Source organism: Eptesicus fuscus, chromosome 17 (assembly GCF_027574615.1).
Source record: "Eptesicus fuscus isolate TK198812 chromosome 17, DD_ASM_mEF_20220401, whole genome shotgun sequence".
NCBI lineage: Eukaryota > Metazoa > Chordata > Mammalia > Chiroptera > Vespertilionidae > Eptesicus > Eptesicus fuscus.
In genome coordinates this window covers 61,085,479-61,106,620 of record NC_072489.1, presented here as the reverse complement: position 1 = coordinate 61,106,620, position 21,142 = coordinate 61,085,479, and the positions used below count along the sequence as shown (strand labels likewise).

Genomic DNA, 21,142 nt, shown 5'->3' with positions numbered 1-21,142 from the left:
GTTTTTTGTTTTTTGCTTTTTTCCCCCAAAGAACACCTTCTTTTACTTCAAAAGTGATAGGAACAGCCTGGCCGGCGTAGCTCAGGGGTTGAACGCCGACCTAGGAACCAGGAGGTCAGGGTTCGATTCCCTTCAGGGCACAGGCCCGGGTTGCAGGCTCGATCCCAGGGTGGGGCGTGCAGGAGGCAGCCGATCCGTGATTCTCTCTCATCACTGATGTTTCTCTCTCCTCTCCTTCTCCCTTCCTCTCTGACATCAAGAAGAACATTTTTTTAAAGTGACAGGAACCGTTCTAGTCCTCGCCAGGAGTCCTGTCCGTGAACTTCATCCGTAAACGCAGTCACCGAGTGTTGGTATCACTTTCTGTTTGGTTTCTGAGAAGGTTCTCTTAGGACACGTGGACTTGCCACCCTTCAGGCTCAGAGACCACCCACCGCGAGGGGATGTCTGTCCGTCCGCTCGCCCGTCTCCGGTCGGCCTGCTCCGGGCCTTTAACTTGTGCTCCGGACCAGGCCTGGCAGCGGCCTCGCCGGGGCCTCGGGCGGCCCGTGTCCTGTTGGAGACGGAGCGTGTCCCTAGGGTCTGGGGGACGAGGGCTGCGCGCCCCCTCGCTGACCTGCAGTTGTCATTTGCATTCCAGATACTCAAGGCCGGGGGGCGGGGGCGGGGAGGGGGGGGCAGAGGGACGGGAGCAGCCAGAGTTCGGAGCTCACTGCGGGTGCACCTCACCGTCGGGTTCCCCGCCTGCATGTGCGCCCCTCGGGGGCCTAACCCGGGTCTCCGCTCCTCTCCATTAAACTCGGCCCCGTGTCCCGGGCCTGGGCCTGGGCCCAGGGAATCTGCTCCGGTCCTGCAGGGGCGCCCCTCCTGGTGGCCGCTGGTTCTGTCATCGGCTCTGCTGCCATTTGCATGGCCCTCTCCGTGCTCTTCCGGAGCCCGTCCTCCTCCGGCACCGGCACCGGCACCGGCACCGGCACCGAGGTGGCCGGTTCTCGCTCAGTTTCTTCTCCTAAATCCGCAGGCAGACGCTGCGCACAGCCGATGCCTGTCAGACCCCGGGGGTGGGGGTGGGGGTGGCCTGGCGACACGGCAGCGCCCGAGGTTAACGGATGGGACGGAGAGGGGCGGGCGGGGTGTGCCGTGTGCAGTGACGCTGGACTGACCCCGGGCGGCGCGAGTGGGACGTGCTCCTAACACCGCATTTCACGTGTGGGGCGTGGCTGAGCGTTTGGTGAAAAGGGAGGAAGGGGGGCCATGCCCCTGGTCGAGGGTCTAACCAGCCAGGGTGGGTGTTGCCATCGGCCAGTTTTCCCACTGACACATGGACTCAGGCAGCGTGGCTCCCACGTGACCCTACCCTTTCCACACCCAGCAGCCCGCCCGTGGAGGGTGGCGTGCGTGGACAGCCAGGGGGCCTTCAGAGTCACACTCTTCCAGACGGAGCTAAACAAACTCCTCCAAACGAAATGGGGACAGAAATGACCAGATCGGCCCTGGCCGGTGCGGCTCAGTGGATAGCGCGTCGGCCTGCGGACCCAAGGGTCCAGGGTTCAGTTCCAGTCAAGGGCATGTATCTCGGTTGCAGGCTCCTCCCCGGCCCTGGTCGGGGCACAGGCAGGAGGCAACCAATCGATGTGTTTCTCTCATATCGATGTTCCTCTCTCTTTCCCTCTCTCTTCCACTCTCCCTAAGAATCTGGGAAAATATCCTCGGGCGAGGATAAAACACACACCCCGACCTGCCTTCATTCAGGACTCGGCAGGCGGGGCTGGGACTCAGCTTCGCTCCCATCGGGTTTTCGTGGCAGCGGAGCCGCTGGCGAAGGCCCTCGGGTCTCCCGCAGTGCGCCTAGGCCCTGGCTTCCGATACATCCCGAGACAGCAGCCGCCAGACCCGCTCGGCTCCGGGCCGGGAGCCGGGAGGCCGCCCCCCAGCACCGTTGTCTGCCCAGCGGGGCCAAAGGCTAGGTCCCCATCGGCTGCGCCCGCCGCCCCATCCGTTAGTCTCAGCGCCTCTCACACGGGACGCTCTGTTTCCAAACCGTCCAGCTGGCCATGCATGACGGACGAAGGCAACGCCCGTCCCGGGATTGATGTGAGCTTTTTATTTATTTTTTTTAAATTAAACACCATCCCGCAGAGAGAAGCCGCTCACCCAGCAGAGGTCTCCATCTCCAAGGCAGCCCTGTACTCCCGCCTCGGGACCGCGGAGGCCGAGAAGGGCCCGGGCCTCCTCTTCCCGCCGCCGCCCGACCTGGACTCCGCGCTGCAGGTCGCCCGGGCAGAGGTACGCGGCGGGCGGTGGGCCAGGCCCGCGCTGGGGCCCGGCTTCCGCCCGTGTCAGGAAACACGCGTGCCCACGTCCGCCTTTGGACCCCGACTTTCCCCTCTGACCTCCGCAGGCACGGGAGGCGCAAACTGTGGGTCTTGATCTTCTTGATGCGATTGTTTCTCTTGTTTTGTTTTTCAAATAGATTTTTATTGATTTCAGAGAGGGAAGGGAGAGGGCGAGAGAAAGAGAGAAATCCGTGATGAGAGCGAATCATGGATCGCTGCCTCCTGCACGCTCCCCACTGGGGATCGAGCCCGCCACCCGGGCAGGGCCCTGACCGGGAATCGAACCCGGACCTCCTGGTTCCTAGGTCGACGCTCAGCCACGGAGCCCCATCGGCCGGGCTCCACGCGGTTGTTTCACGAGCCTTTACGCTCGTCTGATTTGTAACCCAGAGCACCGGGGTCTGGCCTCCTCCCGCCTTGGGCTCCGGGGAGCTCGGGAAACGGTTACCTGACGTAGGACATCTCACTCCACGTGGAGTCGCCGGCCCGCGTCCCGCACGGGGCCCACGTCCGTCTTCTCCCCGGTGCTAGGTCCTCGCCAAGGAGAGAGAGGTCTCCGAGTGGAAGGCCAAGTACGAGGAGAGCCGGCGCGAGGTCATGGAGATGAGGTCAGTGGCGGGCCACGGGCAGGGTCCTCTCCGCACGCCCCTCCGTCCCCGGTTCAGTCTCACCGGGTGTTTACTGCTTCACTCGGATGGAAGTCTCACGGGCAGGAGGCGACCGATGCGATCGCACACGCACAATGAGAACCCCCCCTCCCCCCCGCCTCCCGCTCCACGCCCCTCAGGCAGCCGCCGGCACCGTTCCTGGGGAGCCCTTCCAAGCATTTCCCGTTTCTGATGGCAGACGTGCCGGCCATCTGCAGAGTGGGACGACCCCTCGCACGTGTGTGACTTAGCGTGTCCTGGACAGAGTCAGATAAAAGGCCATGGGTCTGAGGAGAAATCAGGGAGGGCTGCTGGAGGAGGAGGAGGCGTTTGCCCTGGGCCTTGGGGAGCAGGGAGGCTGGGAGGTGGGAGGAAGAAGGGAGACGCACAGCATGGCCAGGGACGGAAGTGAGGAGGCCCGAGGGAGCCTTCTGTTCCCTGGACCACGGTGCTGTGCGCTGGCGTGGCCGGCGGTCAGATGGGGGGTGTGGTCCGGGCCGGCGGCAGGCGGTCAGATGGGGGGGGCGGGCCGGGCCGGCGGCAGGCGGTCAGATGGGGGGGCGGTCTGGGCCGGCGGCAGGCGGTCAGATGGGGGGGGCGGGCCGGGCCGTCGGCAGGCGGTCAGATGGGGGTGCGGTCCGGGCCGGCGGCAGGCGGTCAGATGGGGGTGCGGTCCGGGCCGGCGGCAGGCGGTCAGATGGGGGGCGGTCCGGGCCGGCGGCAGGCGGTCAGATGGGGGTGCGGTCCGGGCCGGCGGCAGGCGGTCAGATGGGGGTGCGGTCCGGGCCGGCGGCAGGCGGTCAGATGGGGGGCGGTCCGGGCCGGCGGCAGGCGGTCAGATGGGGGTCGGTCCGGGCCGGCGGCAGGCGGTCAGGCTAACGGTTGGGCCTTCAGGGTCCTCCTGGTGGGCAGTGGGGAGGCCTTGAAGGCTTTGCACAGGGCCTGGTGTGAGCAGCATCCGGCACGAGGACGAGGAGCCCTGGGGGTGGGTATGGAGAGGGCGGAGGGGGGAGGGGGCCCGAGACGGCGAGCCCAGGCGTGTCCTCCGGCCCTCGGTCCGGCAGCCCATGTCCAGCACGCGGCCCCGTGCGACATGGGGACCCGTTCTGTCGTCACGGCTCCCACACGTGTCCGCTTCTCCTGCAGGAAGATCGTGGCCGAGTACGAGAAGACCATCGCTCAGATGATAGGTGGGTGTCCTGCCCGGGGGCTCCTCCAGGCCCCTCAGTCGGGCGTCCCTGGCTCTGCCCCGGCCGAGGGCGGGGGGCTGGGGCCTCCGGGACACACCGGGATGGCCCTCACCCTTACGCGGGCCTGGGGGCCATGGCGTCTCCCCGATGGCCACCGCGGCGCCTGCCAGGACGGCCCACCTCCTGGGGAAGGGGTTCGGGTTGGTTCCTGGGGTGCTGGGGGGCTTCTGCTCCTGGGAGAGGCGAGGAGTCTGGCTCTAAACCCCGAAGTCGTGTAGCCTCACCTGGCAGAACGCCCCTCGGCCTCCCACGGGGCCGAGACAGGCTGGGGAGCTGTGGCCGCCCGCCCGCCCGCCCGCGGCTGCCCTCGTGATGTGGGCGCCTGGTATCTGACCAGCACTTTCTCGCCGGGCGCGGCCGCGGCCCCCGGGCGTCCCAGCACAGCCTCCGGCTGCCGGCGCTGCGGCCCGGGAGGGACCGGGTTGGTGGGCCTCGCACGCGGCTGGTCTCTGTTTTCCTCAGAGAGGGGAGGTCTGCAGGGCTCCACGCTCGCGTTGCTACGAGTGGTCACTCCGCGGGGGGTAGTTTTCTGTTTGTTTATTCATTGGCTTAGGTCCACGTGACCAGTTTTTAAAAAATATTTTCCACCCTGGCCGGTGGTCCAGTGGTCAGAGCGCCCGCCCCACACACACCGAAGGGTCTCGGGTTCGATTCCGGTCAAGGGCACAGACCTCGGTTGCAGGCTCGAGCCCCAGCCCCGGTCGGGGCACGTGCGGGAGGCAACCAATGGATGGGTCTCGCTCACATCGATGTCTCTCTCTCTCTCTCTGTCTCTCCTCCTCCCTTCCACTCTCTTACAAAATCAGTCGAAAAATACCCTCGGGTGGGGATTAACAAAACGTAAAAATCTTTACGGACGTGGAGTGAGCCCGGCTTCCCGCACACCTCGGTCTCTGTCCACGTCGGACTCTGAGCCTTTCTCTCTGCGCGTCTGGGTGTCATTCACGCCACACCCCGCGCTTCTCCGGGGTCACGTGCGGGAAGCCTTGGGGGCGACGGCCAGGCTGACGGCTGTGCGCGTTCCAGTTCGTTTGGGCTTATTGTAGGACAGGCCATTTCTCCCAGGGCGGGCGGGGGGCGGGGGGGTGGATTGTGGGTATTCTAGGCTCGGCCCCACCCGCAGTGCCTGCTTTCTTTTTTTTTTTTTTTAAATTTGGATTTTTCATTCTTTCTTGAATTTCTATGATGGCAAATTACCTTTTTTTTTTTTTAATATATTGATTTTTTACAGAGAGGGAGAGGGATAGAGAGTTAGAAACATCGGTGAGAGAGAAACATCGATCAGCTGCCTCCTGCACACCCCCTACTGGGGATGTGCCCGCAACCAAGGTACAGGCCCCCGACCGGAACCGAACCTGAGACCCTTGAGTCCGCAGGCCGACGCTCTATCCACTGAGCCACACTTGTTTCGGCGGTGCCTGCTTTCTATCGGACGATCCCTGTTTATGGAATTGGAGGAGAGTGTATGGATCCGTGCGGGTGGGGTAAAACAGGACTCGCGGCACTGGAACTGCGAGTGAGCTCGGCCAGCGTGAGCTGAGTGTGGCCTTCGGCCCCGGAGTCGGGACGGGAGAGCGCCCCGCATTCCGTTGGGCTCCTGGAAGCGCCCGGGGTCTCCGGGTCACGCCTTCTCACTTCTGCTCTTGGGGTGACGTTGAGGCCAGTGTTGAGATGGGGGAGAAGGCCGCTCAGAGCCACCTTTTACTGCTTAGCTGTTCGTTGTTTTGTGGGTTTTTTTAGATTTTTAATTGATTTAAAGAGAGGGAAGGGGGGAGAGGGAAAGAGAAACATCAATGAGGAGAGAGAATCATGGATCGGCTGCCTCCTGCACGCCCCACACTGGGGATGGAGCCCGAAACCCAGGCCTGTGCCCTGACCGGGAATCGAACCGTTAACCCTTCGGTGTACAGGCGACACCCAACCCCGAGAGCCCAGGTCCCGCCCCCTCGGGCAGCATCGTCGCGGTGGGTGGTCACCGTGTCCCCTCCTCACGCCTGTCCCCGCTCCTCCGTGGACCGTCCCCTTCAGCCTCACCTTCCAGAGCTGGGGTCGCGGAAGGCGGTCCGTCTGTGCTGTCCCACGTCCCTCTGCCCCGGGCCACCGATCGGGGCCCCCGGATCCCGGCCCCTCGTGTCCTGGGCTGAGGCTCGGGCCGGCCCGCGTCTCCCCACGGCGGGGGTGGGGGTGGGTGGGAGGGGGAGCGCACACCCACGGTGGCACCTGGTTCCATGCTTCTCCTCGCTTGCGCTCACCTAACCAGCACTCCTCGTGGAGGGGAAGCGGGTCTGAGCCGGGCCGGTCCGAGCGAGCGGAGTCGGGTCCTGAGTTAAACGAGCTTCCACCATCCCCCCCCCCCCCCCCCCCCCCGGGCTGGCCCTTCCTGCTCGTGTCCCGGAGGCTGTACCCCCCCCATCGGTCCCGCCATCCTGCTGTCCCCACCGTGTGCTCCCGCAGAGGGTGCCGGGCTCAGGTGGGGCCTGGGGCTCAGGACGGGGAGCCTCCCGCCGGCACTGGGGGGCGGCCGGTGCTGCTTCTCTAACCGCCTGATCATGTTTTGCTTCCGTTTCTGTTGCTTCTGCCCTTTGCTTGCAAACCGCACAGGCAAGCCCGGTAAGTACCCGCTCCCGGTTTGGCGCCTGCCCCGCACCCGCACCCGCGCCCGTGTGCTCCCGTGTGCTCCCGTGTTCGTTCCTCTCGCTGCGTGTTGGCTGCGTCCCACCTGGTTCATCATGTTTTGCCTGAAAAAAGCCCACGGTCCCCGGGGACGGGGTGGGGGGCGGAGCCCGAGCTCGGGGTTCCTGACCTGAGGAAGCTGCACTTGTGATTGTCCGAGAAGACGGTGCAAGGGAGGGGGGGGTCCCCGGGGGGGCGTCCCCATCCCCACCGCCTGGTCGCCCCGAGCCGGAGGTTCTGCTTTACGAGGGGCGGGTGCGGGGAGGGAACCGGGGGGACGGAGTCTCGGACCCGGGAACCCTGGGCCCTGTGTGATCAGCGTCCCCACACGAGGCCCGTGCAGTGTGCACACGCCTCCCTCCGGCCGGCGTGGTGCGTACGGGGCCCCGAACGCCAAGAAAGAGAAGCACGTGGCTCTGGCGACTCGGTCAAACGCGCTTTCCCGGCGTCTCCGTGTCGCGATTGGATCGCGGGCGGCTCTGTTCTGGCCAAATGTCCGCTCCCCCTTCGTGGGTCTCGGCGCCGGCTACGGCCCGGTGATGCCGCATGCCCTGAGCGGGGCTCTGTGGGTCGGAGGCCCCGTGTGCGGTCTGGCTTACCGTCCCCGGTGCCGGGAGAGAGTGCTGGGTCCCTCCCCCGGGAAGGAGGCCGAGCCCGAGGCTGGAGCCCGGCGCCCCGTGTCCGGACTCTGCGGCTCCTCACTGCCGCGTGGTGGCGGGCGCCGAGGCAGGGCCGGAGGGGACATCGGGCATCTTCCGGGCCGGGGGTCCCCCAGGTGTGCTCCCCACAGACAGATGCCAGTTCTCGTCCCCCCTTCCCACCCCTCCCCACCCCACCCCCCTCGGCCTTTGGTGCGTAACTGGGACTCGATCTGACAGAAGTCGCTCCGTGAGATGTTTTCAGGGGAAGTGGCCTTGGTCTCTTCATCTCGTAAAACGTGTCTTTATTGATGTCAGAGAGGAAGGGAGAGGGAGAGGGAGAGAGAGGAGCATCAATGATGAGAGAGAGTCACAGATCGGCTGCCTCCTGCACACCCCCCACTGGGGATTGAGCCCTCAACCCGGGCCTGTGCCCCGACCGGGAATGGAACCCTGACCTCCTGGTTCATAGGTTGATGCTCAACCCCTGAGCCACACGGCCGGGCCGTCTTCATCGTGACCACACTCAGGAGGGCCCGCCCCCTCCCCCCCCCCCCCCCCCCCCGCAGCCCCGACCGCAGGACCCGTCACTCTTGCCCAACACGTGACTCAGGGGGGATGTTCCTCTCACCTGTGGGTCTGTTTGCTGTCAACAGCCAGGCAGACCCACTGGGGTCTCCCCTGTAGATTTCCCCGTCGGGACACAGAACGGGGCTAACGTCCGCCCCGTGCGATACTGCACCCGGCCAGGCCCGGGGTGCCGGGCCCTGGGGTTGGTTCCCTGAGCGTCCGGTGGGCTCAGAACAGGGTCTCGCTGAGTCCGAGCTGCCCGCGGGGGAGGCTGAGGCCCGGCCCGGTCCCGGGGGCTCCATGGCTCCGGCCTCTCTCCCCAGAGGACGAGCAGCGGGAGAAGTCGGTCTCCCACCAGACGGTGCAGCAGCTGGTCCTGGAGAAGGAGCAGGCCCTGGCCGACCTGAACTCCGTGGAGAAGTCCCTGGCCGACCTCTTCCGGAGGTACGAGAAGATGAAGGAGGTGCTGGAGGGCTTCCGCAAGGTGCGTGTGCGGGCGGGGGGAGGGGGGGGGGCGGGGGGGGGGCGGGAGGGCAGAGGTGGAGGAGGGCGGGGGGGGGCGGAGGTGGGGAGGGAGGTGGGGGGGGAGGTGGGGGGGAGGGAGGGCGGGGGGGGGGCGGGAGGGCAGAGGTGGAGGAGGGCGGGGGGGAGGGAGGGGGGCTGGGGAGTCGGATTGGCCGTCTGAGGTTATGCCCTCGTCAGAGAGTTCCTGGGGTTCCCAGCGGTCCTCAGCCTTTCCTCTCTGGGCTGGAGATGGCACCAAGGCTCAGAGAGGGTGTGGCACTTGCCCGGGGTCACACAGCTGGAGCCGGGATGTAGACAGATGCTTTGGCTCCAAGTCATTTCCCGGGCGGGCGGGCGGGCGGGCCAAGAGACCCTGAGGGCCTCACGTCCCTTAAAACCCAGTGGCCGCCCAGCGGCTGAGCTCGACCTCTGTGGGCAGAACGAAGAGGTGCTGAAGAAGTGCGCGCAGGAGTACCTGTCCCGCGTGAAGAAGGAGGAGCAGCGGTACCAGGCCCTGAAGGTGCACGCGGAGGAGAAGCTGGACAGGTAACGGGGCGGCTCCCGCCGGGCGGCTCCGGGGCCCCGACACGGGCCGGGCCGGGAGGCCTCGCGCGGCGCGTCCAGTGCGGTTCGTGATAAGCGTGCCCTCGGCGTGGGCTGTGATGAGCAAAGGGCGCGTGCAGGGCGCCCACCCCAAGCCCCTCGGCATCGGGACAGTGGGGTCGGGATGGGGTGTCTCCTGGGCGCTGGGCTGGGCCTTGGTGGGTGGGAGCTGGAGCCAGACGTCCCCCCGCCCGGTTGGGAGGAGGGAGGGGGAGGCCGAAACCCGGGAGGGGGGCCGTTCCTGAGTGCCCCCCACCCCGCAGGGCCAACGCTGAGATTGCCCAGGTCCGGGGCAAGGCCCAGCAGGAGCAGGCCGCCTACCAGGCCAGCCTGCGGAAGGAGCAGCTGCGGGTGGACGCCCTGGAGCGGACGCTGGAGCAGAAGGTACGGGGCCGGGGGCGGGGCCTCCAGCGGGCAGGCCGGCCAGACCCTGGGGTCCCTGGGCTGAGGAACGCTCCGTGTTCAACCCCATTTAATTCTCAGAAAGAGAGACGTCGCCCTCCACCCTTAGACCAAGGCTCAGAGAGGGCGTGTGATTCTCCCAAGGTCACACAGCTGGAGCCGGGATGTAGATAATTGGCTCTAACCCATTTCTCAGGGATCCAAGAGGTCGGAAGGTCCCTTAAAATCCAATGACTGCCCGGCCGGCGTGGCTCAGTGGTTGAGCGTCGACCTATGAACCAGGAGGTCAGGGTTCGATTCCCCGTCAGAGCACAGGCCCGGGTTGTGGGCTCGATCCCCAGTGGGGGGCGTGCAGGCAGCAGCCGATCCGTGCTCCTCTCTCATCGTGGATGCTTCTCTCTCTCCCTCTCCTTTCCTCTCGGAGACCAGTTAACACTTTTTTTTGATCCAATGACCGTTCTGTCGGGCTTGACCTCAGACCACCAAGGGGTCCCCTTGTCATTTTCCGTCTTCACCCGCAGAATAAGGAGATCGAAGAACTCACCAAGATCTGCGATGAGCTCATCGCCAAAATGGGGAAAAGCTAACTTTGAACCGAACCTCTGGCCTCGACCGTTGCGTGCAATATGCCCGTCGGCGCCCGGCCGTGCTCCCAGCCGGGGCAGGCGGTTCCCGCCGCGGACGCTGCCGGTCCCTCGCTCAGCCCCGGGGACGTGGCCGCACGCAGTGCGAGGGGACCGGCGGGACGTCTTGCCATCGGGTTGCGTTTTCCCCGGGATCGCTCGTAGCGCGTTGACCTCAGAGTTCCCGCGTCGGGGAGATGGTCCGAGTCTCTCGCGAGGGACGCGGCGCTGACCCGGGCCTTGCCCTTTGACCCCGAGTTCCCGGGGGAGTGGCTCTGGGGTTTGATACAGACACGTACAGCGTGCACAGGGACTCTTGCCTTAAGGAGTGGACACTTCGCCCGCGGCTGCCGATTCGTTTTAAAGAAGAGAAAATGCATGTTCGAGTTCAGGTCTCTGTTGTAAATAAAAGCTTTTCTTGGATCTTGGCAACACGCGGCTCAGGTGGTCTTCGGGGAAGGGCGGTCGGCCCCGCCTCGTGCAGTCCCGGCCGACTCCGCCCGCGCCCGTGGGCTCGTTGAGACGACGCTCCCGCCGCGCCCGTGGGCTCATTGAGACGGCGCTCCCGTCGCGCCCGTGGGCTCATTGAGACGGCGCTCCCGCCGGCCGTGGGCTCGTTGAGACGGCGCTCCCGCCGGCCGTGGGCTCATTGAGACGGCGCTCCCGCCGGCCGTGGGCTCGTTGAGACGGCGCTCCCGCCGGCCGTGGGCTCATTGAGACGGCGCTCCCGTCGCGGCCGCGGCCGTGGTGAGCGGGAACTGAAGACAGGTGCTTCCTCGCTGCTTCAGGAACCAGCGGGTGTGGAATAGCCTGGATTTTGCTCTTCATGTGTCCTCGGCGTTAGGCGAGGTCTCGGGGGGCGGGAGGCGAGCTCCCAGGAGCCTCGGCTGCTCTCTCCTCCCTGAAAGTCATGCCCATTTTTAACGTGGGAGCCTGTTGAACAGTCTTCCGCTCAGGGTCTGCCAAAATGGAACCCCACACCCCCAACACGCACACACCACACACACACAACATACACACCCAACATACAGAACACACACACACACACACACATACACACAACACATACACACATACACATTCACACAACACACACACACACCAACACACACAACACACACACCAAACACACACACACAACACACACCCAGCGCACACCCCCCAGGGCCTGGGCCTGGCCCCTCGGTTAGCGTGTGCCCAGGTCACAGCACAGCCAGCAGGCATTGCGTTCCGTGGTGCACAGCCCCCATTTCTGTGTGAATCTTCCCGTCCGACCACGTCTGGACCCCAGAGGTAGACCGAGGCCCCCAGGCCCAGCCCTCCCTCCACAGAGGAGGCCGGAGGGTGAGGGGCAGGTCTCCCTGGCCGTTTCCAGAACCTTCCAGGCCGCCCGGCGCTGTGAGGAGCTGGGCACCCCGGGAAAGAGGGAATGACCCTGACCGCCCCCAGGAGAGAGGCTGGGGCGTGGCCCGTGGGCGTGGCCCGTGGGGGCTCTGAGGCCGCCGCCCGCAGCCCAGCCGTGCGGAGACCAGGCCGGAACAGGAACTCGGAATGTCCGAGTCGCCACGGCGCCCACAGCACCCGCCGGAGCACGCGGCCCTGCAGGGAAAGAGCCAGCCGGCGCCCCTGCCCCGAGCGCGCCAGGACCGGCCTCGGGGTGGGCAGCCCGTGACGCGGCCGATGCCGTGAGAGCGCCTCCGACGGACACGGACGACTCCCCCGTGGACGCACGCGGAGCAGTGAGTGTGGCCGCTGCTCTCAGCCCCGAGCTCTCCCTCCTCCCCCAGGTGCTGCTGGGGGACCCCTCCCTCCCACTGGCTCTGCTGGGGGACCCCCCTCCCTCCCACTGGCGCTGCTGGGGGACCCCTCCCTCCCTCCCACTGGCGCTGCTGGGGGACCCCTCCCTCCCACTGGCGCTGCTGGGGGACCCCTCCCTCCCACTGGCGCTGCTGGGGGACCCCTCCCTCCCACTGGCGCTGCTGGGGGACCCCCCTCCCTCCCACTGGCTCTGCTGGGGGACCCCTCCCTCCCTCCCACTGGTGCTGCTGGGGGACCCCTCCCTCCCTCCCACTGGCGCTGCTGAGGGACCCCTCCCTCCCTCCCACTGGTGCTGCTGGGGGACCCCTCCCTCCCACTGGCGCCCCCCCTCCCTCCCACTGGCACTGCTGAGGGACCCCTCCCTCCCTCCCACTGGCGCTGCTGGGGGACCCCTCCCTCCCTCCCACTGGCTCTGCTAGGGGACCCCTCCCTCCCTCCCACTGGCGCTGCTAGGGGACCCCTCCCTCCCTCCCACTGGCGCTGCTGGGGGACCCCTCCCTCCCACTGGCGCTGCTGGGGGACCCCTCCCTCCCACTGGCTCTGCTAGGGGACCCCTCCCTCCCTCCCACTGGCTCTGCTGGGGGACCCCCCTCCCTCCCACTGGCGCTGCTGGGGGACCCCTCCCTCCCTCCCACTGGCGCTGCTGGGGGGCCTGGGAGTCCAGGCCGGAGGCGGAGGGCCGGGAGCCCGGGGACCATCGCAGGTCGCGTCTGATCGGCCTGGGTCCCTCCTCGGGAAACGGGGAGGAACCTGCTTGTCTCCGGCTTCGCTTCTCGGAGCCCTTTCCCTGCAGAGAGCCGTCCGCCTCCCGGCGCCCTTTGCGCCCAGCCCGGCCGGCGAGGCCTGGGGCGGAGCGCGACCTGTGAGCCAGGTCACAGTTAGACTCCGGGTCAGCGCACGGGCCCGGGCTGCGTGGGGGGCGCGCAGGAGGCCGCCGATCCATGATTCTCTCTCATCACTGATGTTCCTCTCTCTCCATCCCTCTCCCCTCCTCTCTGAAATCAATAAAAACATATTAAAAATTAGGTATTCTCTTGATTTGATAAATAACCCACACCCGAGGCTTCACTCACTGTTACTTTGTGGCAAAATATAGATTCTTTAGGCCAGTTTCTCCGTAATAATTGGAGGAGGCCCTTGGGGACATTTTTTAAAAAGCCAGCTTCAGCCCGGCCGCTGTGGCTGAGTGGTTGGGCGTCGACCTATGAACCTCTCTGAAATCAATAAAAACGTATTGTTTTAAAAAGAAGGAAAATGTAAACTTCACCTGTTGTGTCTTCCAGGTGTCTCTCCCTTCCTCCCCCCATGGAGTCCTCGCTGCCGTTAGTGAAAATGTTGAATCAGGTGAGTGGCGGCCGTGGCGGGAGCCGTAGCCCCCAGTGTCCCGGGGTCAGTGCCTGCGGCCGTCTCGGCTGGGACGAGGGGTCAGAGGGCGGGGGCCTGAGCAGACTGCCAGGTGGGAATCCCAGTTCCACGTTCCCACCAGCCACCACGTTCCAGGCACTAGACCAGGGCATGGCCCTCAGCCTGTGTTTTATTTTATCATTTTTGTTATTTAAATATATTTTATTGATTTTTCACAGAGAGGAAGAGAGAGGGATAGAGAGTTAGAAGCATCGATGATAGAGAAACATCGATCAGCTGCCTCCTGCACACCCCCCACTGGGGATGTGCCCGCAACCAAGGTACATGCCCTTGACCGGAATCGAACCTGGGACCTTTCAGTCCGCAGGCCGACGCTCTATCCACTGAGCCAAACCGGTTTCGGCTCATTTTTGTTATTTAAATTAAATATATTTTTATTGACGTCAGAGAGGAGGGAAGAGGGGGAGAGAGAGAAACATCAATGGTGAGAGACAATCATGGATCGGCTGCCTCCTGCACGCCCCCCACTGGGGACCGAGCCTGCAACCTGGGCCTGTGCCCTGACCGGGAATCGAACCGTGACCTCCTGGTTCCTAGGTCGACGCTCAACCCCGGAGCCACGCCGGGTGAGCTGATTTAACCATTTTCGCATCAGCACCAGCATCACAGCCTCGTCCTCACCCTCAGGTCATCATCCCACTGAACGTACGAGGCCCCGGAGGCTCGGAGGCCAGGTGGCCGCCCACGGCCACATCACGAGTCAGTGGCAGTAGCAAGATTCGAACACAGATCTCCTGCTTCGTGGCTCCTGTCTCCCCGCCAGGCGGCTGGGACCTGGCATAGCTTAGGAGCCGTGGTACCCGATTCCGTGGACCCCTCGTGGTGCCGCTTGCAGGCTGGTTTCCTTGAGCCGCCACATCTGAGGGCGACGTCCACGCCGTGTGTCCCCTGCTCCCCGCAGGCAATGGCTGGGCATATGTCCAAGCAGCAGTGCCCGCCCGCAGCCCACCGGGCCCTCCCGGGTGTGCGCACAGAGAGCTGAGAGCAGGTCACGGCGCCCGTAGTGGCGCCACTGAGCCACGTCCACCTCTGACGATGGCCACGGCAGGGCTCCATCTACATGGTGCAGTGGGCTCCGCGTGGAGAGGAATGAGATGTGGACACAGGCTGCAACGTGGATGGAACTCGAAAACGTTATGCCGAGTGCAAGAAGCCACACAAACCCGCACATTGTATTTATAGAAAAATATCCAGGCCCGGCCGCGTGGCTCCGTGGCTGAGCATCGACCTAGGAACCAGGAGGTCAGGGTTCAATTCCTGGTCAGGGCACAGGCCCGGGTTGTGGGCTCGATCCCCAGTAGAGGGCGTGCAGGAGGCAGGTGATCCATGATTCTCATCGTTGATGTTTCTCTCTCTCTCTCTCTCTCTCTCTCTCTCTCTCTCTCTCTCTCTCTCTCTCTCTCCCTCCTCTCTGACATCAATAAAAACATTAAAAATTAATAGCTAGGCCCTAACTGGTTTGGCTCAGTGGATGGAGCCTCGGCCTGCAGACTGAAGGGTCCCAGGTTCGATTCCGGTCAAGGGCATGTACCTTGGTTGCGGGCACATCCCCAGTGGGGGGCGTGCAGGAGGCAGCTGATCGATGTTTCTCTCTCATCGATGTTTCTGACTCTCTATCCCTCTCCCTTCCTCTCTGTAAAAAAAAATCAATAAAATATATATTTAAAAAAAATTAATAGCTAAAACAGCAGACCTGCAGGAGCAGAAAGCAGATTGCTGGTTGCCAGGAGCTGGGGTTGGGGGGCAGAGGTTTCCTGTGGGGAATGAAATGTTCTGATTGGGGTGCTGATGGCTGACAGCACGGCCATGCACTAAACGCCACTGAACGGACCCTGGAAAACGGACGCAATTTAAAAAGCAAACGGCCGCCGGCCGCCCCTCCGCCTGGTCTCTCCCCGGGCCACGTCGGGGTGAGGACGTGCACAGCAGTTCCTGAGCGTCAGCCGGGGCCGCCTCGGGTCTGCGGAGCCGCAGGCCAAGGACCACCTTCTCCCGGACACGGAGCCTCGGCTCCTCCCGTCCCGGCTCCCGAATCCCTGGAACCGGCTTCTTGCCGGGTAGATCCGCCTTGAACAGAGGGCTCGTGGGCCGCGCTGGCCGCGTGGGGATGAGCCAGCATCGAAGCGCGTCCGGCTGTGCGTCCTGCCGCGCTGTTTTGGGGGGCTGGCACGCGTGTGAGACTGAGAAGCCGCTTTCTCTCCTTCCTTGTTTCCCAAGAAGCACGGAGCTCGGCCGGAGCGCCAGATGGCCGGCGCCACCAACCGGTGGCGTCTGCCCAGCGAGCCCTTCTCCCGGGACCTGCTGGCGCTGTCCCAGATGTGCAAGGCCATGTGCCTGGATGTGGACGACACGCTGCAGGCCCCGGACAGGTAGGGCGGCCGCGCCGCGGAGGGCAGCCCCCTCGGAGGGACCCGCGGTGGCGGGGGGCCGTCACGGGGCAGGTTGCCTTAGGGGCCGTCCCTCGGGGAGGGCAGGGCCGGTGGGACCCCTCCTCTGAGGATGCACGGGTGCCGATCAGCGGCAGAGAGAGGCCGACCTGCTTGTCCTGGCTCTCTCTTCTCTTTTCTCTTGTTATTGATGTCAGCGAGGAAGGGAGACGGAGAGAGAGAGGAACATCCATGAGAGAGAATCATGGATCGGCTGCCTCCTGCACGCCCCCCACTGGGGACCGAGCCCACACCCCGGGCCTGTGCCCCGACCGGGAATCGAACCCTGACCTCCTGGTTCCTAGGTCGACGCTCAGCCCCTGAGCCACGCCGGCCGGGCTCATAGCTTTTTCTTTCCGTTGGGAAGGGGGGACCCCAACTGGATTGTGGTACCAGCTCCTCCGTTGGCAAAGCTGAGCGAGTCCTGGCTCTGAGCCCGAGCCCGGCTCCCGAATCGGAACTTCCACGCGTCGCCTCCTTCCCGGGGGAAGCTGCGCCCCTCGCTCCCGAGGCGTAGGGCACCCGTCGCTCCCCGTGCTGTGGGCTCTTCTCGCCGCTCCCGGGACAGAGCTGGGCCGATTGCCGAAGGCCGCTCATCCCCCGGCACGCGATTATTTTTAACGTGTGTTTTTATTGGTGTCAGAGAGGAAGGGAGAGGGGGAGGGAGGGAGAAACGTCAATGATGAGAGAATCACTGATCGGCTGCCTCCTGCACGCCCCCCACTGGGGATCGAGCCCGCACCCCGGCATGTGCCCTGACTGGGACTGGAACCCTGACCTCCCGGTTCATAGGTCAACGCTCACCACTGAGCCAGGCCAGCCAGGCCCTCCCGGCGCCTTAGACCTGACGTGCCCGCCGCCTGCCCTGGGCCATCAGCACCCGCGTCCCCGCCCGGCTGTGCCCGTGGGCGGCACCGGCCACGAGGAGCCGCTGCTCTGTTGGCCGCGCTCGCCGCCAGATCGCCCGTCGGCACCCCCTGCCCGTCCTGCTGCGATGCCCACACGGGGGCCTCCTCTGCGCACCTGAGTGAATCACGGGTCGGCTGAGGCACCAGCCCGGCCTCACCGCGCCCCGTGCCCTCGTGCCACCGGGTCTCGGGCAGCGAGGACAGCTCACAGGGCCGTCTGTCCCGCAGCGCGCCGGCGGCCGTGGGAGGAACCCGGCCTGGACACCGCAGAGCCCGCCCCACGCGGTGCGTCTGGGCCAGCAGCCAGGGCCCCGGGCAGGGCCCGCCGCCGCCGTCTGGCACCTCCCGCCCGCCGGTGACGGTGATGTTTGCCAGACCCGCTGAGCTCATGGGCGTCGCCCGTCATTTCCTCGGCCCGTGGCTCTGTTTTGAGATCCGGGTCTGACCCCCTGACCTCGGCAGCTCTTCCCGGACGGGCGACCGAGCCAGCGAGGGGTCAGACCCGGGGCTCCCGTCGCATGAACAGCCGGGCCCCTCCTGCCCCGGGAGCCGCGTCACGGGGAGCCAGCCTCCCCGCGGGGAACGGGCCACGCGTGTTCGGTCGTGATCCGGGTTCCGGCACCTGAGCCCGCTCTGCGCACGGGCCCACGGGTTCCCAGGTCGTGGAGAGCAGCACGGATAAGGTGACGCCGACAGGTGCGGTGGCCGAGGGCCCTGCCTGCCTGCTTCTCCGGGCGCCGTCTCCGGGGTGGGCACGCGCCTCCGTCTGCGGCCTCCCGCTCAGCGGGCGAGGATCGTGTTTACGGCATCACCTCTGTCTGCCCATCGTCGGTCCCTGACGGGTGTTGGCGGCGTCCACGGGGCTGGGCCGGGGCTCTGCTGTGGGACAGGCCTGGTGCGGAGGCCGCGTGAGGAGGATGGGGGTGCTGCAGGGTGGGCACGGGCAGGGCACTGGCCCAGCCTCCCCGAGAAAGCAGCCCCTCGGCTCGCCTGGCAGGGACCGGAGCGTGCCAGGTGCAGAGGCCAGGAGGGCCCTCGGGCAGAGGGGCCGCGTCCAGGGAACGGGCGCAAGGTGGGGGGAGGGGCGGAGGGGGGAGGGGCGGAGGGGGAGGTCAGGCTGTGAGAAGGATGGGGCAGGTGTGGGGGGCGAGGCCACAGGGACCGCAGGAGCCCCCTGGCCAGGCTGAGGGCATCGGGCGAGCGGGAAGGACTCAGAGGAGGGAGGCAAGGCCAGGCTCCCACTCGGGACAGGCCAGGCCTCAGTGCGGGGCGTGCAGTGCGGGGCGTGCAGTGCGGGGTGTGCAGTGCGGGGCGTGCAGTGTGGGGCGTGCAGTGCGGGGCGTGCAGTGCGGGGCGTGCAGTGCGGGGCGTGCAGTGCGGGGCGTGCAGTGCGGGGTGCCTCAGAGGGCATGGGGGCGGTGGGGGGGCTGGAGACCTGCAGGGAGCGAGGAGGTGATGGTGGCTCGGACGAAGGTCAGAGCAACAAGGCAAAGAGTGAGGGATGAGCCCAGCTGGTGTGGCTCAGGGGTTGAGCGTCGACCTATGAACCAGGAGGTCAGGGTTCCATTCCCGATCAGGGCCCATGCCCAGGTTGCGGGCTCCATCCCCAGTGGGGGGCGTACAAGGGGCAGCTGATCCGTGTTGTTTCTCTCTCCCTTTCCTTTTCTCTCTCTCTAAAAAAAAACAGTAAAAACTTATAAAAATTTCAGAGAGAGATGGATGATCTTGGAAGGTCATTTACCGCGTCAGACGCGGGTCGCGTTGCCGGCGCTCGGGCTGCGGGCCTTTCCCGAGACAGGGAGCGTGGCGGAGGCTCGGGGCTGGGTCGGGTGGGTTCCGAGTTCCGGTTTTGGACCCGTTGAGACGGGGAGTGCAGAGCCCCGACAGAAGTGTTCGTGAGTTAACTTCCAGGCAATGCCCGAGCCCCTCTCCCTCAGGCCACCAGTCAGCTCCTGAGACCTACTGTGTGCCCGACGTAGTTTCAGAGTCTCAGCGACAGAGGGGCCCTCCGGGCAGCACACGTGTTCACACACCTCCCGGGGGAGCCCCCCCCCCCCCCCCCACCCCCCGCACACAGCAAGGGGACTCAGTGTGGATGGAACATCACGGAGCGCAGTCGGTCTGATCCGCAGCCGGCGCTGAGGAGGCTGGCCCGCGGCAGACGGTGCTGGAGGCGCTGACCATGCCGGGATGAGAGACGCCTGCTAACGCCCGGGGTTTTGTGTGTTTTTCCTTGAGGTTGTACATCCCCAAAATTCAGAAAAAACGCTCTGGGACTTGGAAGAAGGCTGTGCCGAGCGGGGATGGAGGTGAGTTCCTGGCCCCGGGGACCCGTCGGCAGGTGGCTGACCTCGGGGACCGTGGTCTCCGTGGAAGGGACCGAGCAGAGGCCACGGCCCGGGCCTGTGCACCCCGTCCCCGCCCCCTGCACAACCTGAGGGGTAACCGGCGCCATAAATATCCGCCGAGTGTGCGATGACGGAAACCAGGCTGGGCAGACGCATGTTGGGGGGCTAATGGTCACACCAAAGATGGCACCGCGCCCTGGCCGGTGTGGCTCAGTGGATAGAGCGCCGGCCCGCGGACGGAAGGGTCCCGCCCCGGGTTCGATTCTGGTCGAGGGCACGGACCTCGGTTGCAGGTTCCCCGGCCCTGGTCGGGGTGCGTGCGGGAGGCAACCAATCGCTGTGTCTCTCTCGCATGGCTGTGTCTCTCTCTGCCTCTCCCCCTCCCTCCCACTCTCTCTGAAATGAATGAAGGGGGAATTCCCTCGGGAGGGGGTTCACAACGAGCAAACGGGAGACGGACGCTCGCCGTCAGCCAACGGCTCCGAGTGGAGGCTGCACAGGAGCCGCCCCAGGGCGCCTGCTGCCCGTGCCACCGGCCCGTGTCCCCGGGGACTTCCTGGTGATACCCAAGGACCAGCGTGGGGCCCGGCCGCCATATCCCGGAGCCAGGGAGCTCCCGAGGCCCCGCGGCCGGCGGGACCAGGCTGCCCTGTGTCTCTCCCCAGTGGTGACCCTGGAGTGCCTGGGCTTCCAGTGGGAGCTGCACCTGCCCCAGCTCTTCCAGTCCGAGACCCTGACCAAGCTCTACGTCTCGGCCCTGAGCGAGGCCCCCGCCAGCCGCCTGAGGGACCTGGAGCGGCTTCTGCCAGGTGCGTTCTCGCCGGCGCCACGCGGAGCCCCAAGCGCCATCGGGCCCGAGGGAGCCCAGCGTGGCCTTGGGGGACCGTGGTGGCTCTGGCAGTAAGAGCGAGGCCCGCGGTGGGACCTCAGCACGGGGTTTAGCCTCAGTCTGCCCATCTGTGAAATGGGATCCTAGCCCTCGCTGTGCTGCGCAGGAGACTGGGGGGGCAGCACCGAGCCGTGCCTGGTGGCGGTGAGCGCTCGGTCGTGCCGGTCATATTCACTCAGCGGCCAGTCTCGGCCCGCCGGCCGGGGCGGGGAGGCGGCCACTTCGCTGGACGCGCACGTGGGCGGTGGCGCGTCTCCGTGGCTTCCTGGGGGGAAGGCCCGGTTCCGACTCCACGGCGTGGTCACGGCTGGGCCTCGTCTGGATCTGAGTGTTCATGTGGTTAGAGGTTTACATGTGGATGAGGGGTTTTTTCCTTTTCTTTCCTTTCTCTTTTCATTTTTGTTCCAAAATGTATTTTTATTGATGTCAGGGAGGAAGGGAGAGGGAGAGAGAGACAGAAACATCAGTGATGAGAGTCACTGATCGGCTGCCTCCTGCATTCCCCCTTCCCCCCGCTCTCCCCCAGAGATCGAGCCCACAGCCCGGGCCCGTGCCCTGACCGGGAATCGAACTGTGACCTCCTGGTTCCTAGGTCGATGCTCAGCCACGGAGCCACGCGGCCGGGCCCCTTTCTCTTTTCTTAACGCCGCCTCATTCCCCAAAGCACCCGGGTCACTGTTTCCTTCTCGCGCTCCTTGTTCAGTCCTACAACCCGGCCCCTCCAGCAGCCTCGCCAGCTCCCTCTCCGGGGAATGGAGGCGCGTTGCCTCCGGCGACTCGTAGGCCAGGCAGGCGCCATGGAAGAGCCAGGCTCCAGCCCGCAGCCGGGGAGGGACCGTGTCTCCAGCCCGCAGCCGGGGAGGGACCGCGTCTCCAGCCCGCAGCCGGGGAGGGACCGCGTCTCCAGGGCGCGGCCGCAAAGCCAGTGACTCCCGAGCCAGACAGGCCGCTGGAGGCCAGTCCGCCGGCCTGAGCCAGGGAGGGCCCAGCTGCCCGAGGCTTCTGGCCACCGGCCCGTGACTCAGCCCTTCCCGCCGGGAGCCGGCGGGCTGTGACCTCCCCGTGGGCTGTGACCTCCCCGC

General features: G+C 65.8%; 2 protein-coding genes across 2 annotated transcripts in view; both read left to right on the top strand.

The window, feature by feature from the left end:
- The window catches only part of TACC2 (transforming acidic coiled-coil containing protein 2), a 109,231-nt gene extending 98,553 nt beyond the window's left edge, over positions 1–10,678 (top strand). Inside the window, exons 23-30 of the mRNA XM_054728663.1 lie at positions 2,140–2,286; positions 2,868–2,944; positions 4,130–4,173; positions 6,835–6,843; positions 8,438–8,598; positions 9,058–9,164; positions 9,485–9,605; positions 10,145–10,678. Of these exons, the coding sequence (XP_054584638.1) occupies positions 2,140–2,286; positions 2,868–2,944; positions 4,130–4,173; positions 6,835–6,843; positions 8,438–8,598; positions 9,058–9,164; positions 9,485–9,605; positions 10,145–10,210 (732 nt within the window). The 3' untranslated portion in view covers positions 10,211–10,678. The remainder of the gene's footprint in view (positions 1–2,139; positions 2,287–2,867; positions 2,945–4,129; positions 4,174–6,834; positions 6,844–8,437; positions 8,599–9,057; positions 9,165–9,484; positions 9,606–10,144) is intronic.
- A 1,141-nt stretch (positions 10,679–11,819) lies between these two features.
- The window catches only part of BTBD16 (BTB domain containing 16), a 30,472-nt gene continuing 21,149 nt past the window's right edge, over positions 11,820–21,142 (top strand). Inside the window, exons 1-5 of the mRNA XM_054728664.1 lie at positions 11,820–11,985; positions 13,348–13,408; positions 15,707–15,858; positions 19,062–19,132; positions 19,837–19,980. Of these exons, the coding sequence (XP_054584639.1) occupies positions 13,370–13,408; positions 15,707–15,858; positions 19,062–19,132; positions 19,837–19,980 (406 nt within the window). The 5' untranslated portion in view covers positions 11,820–11,985; positions 13,348–13,369. The remainder of the gene's footprint in view (positions 11,986–13,347; positions 13,409–15,706; positions 15,859–19,061; positions 19,133–19,836; positions 19,981–21,142) is intronic.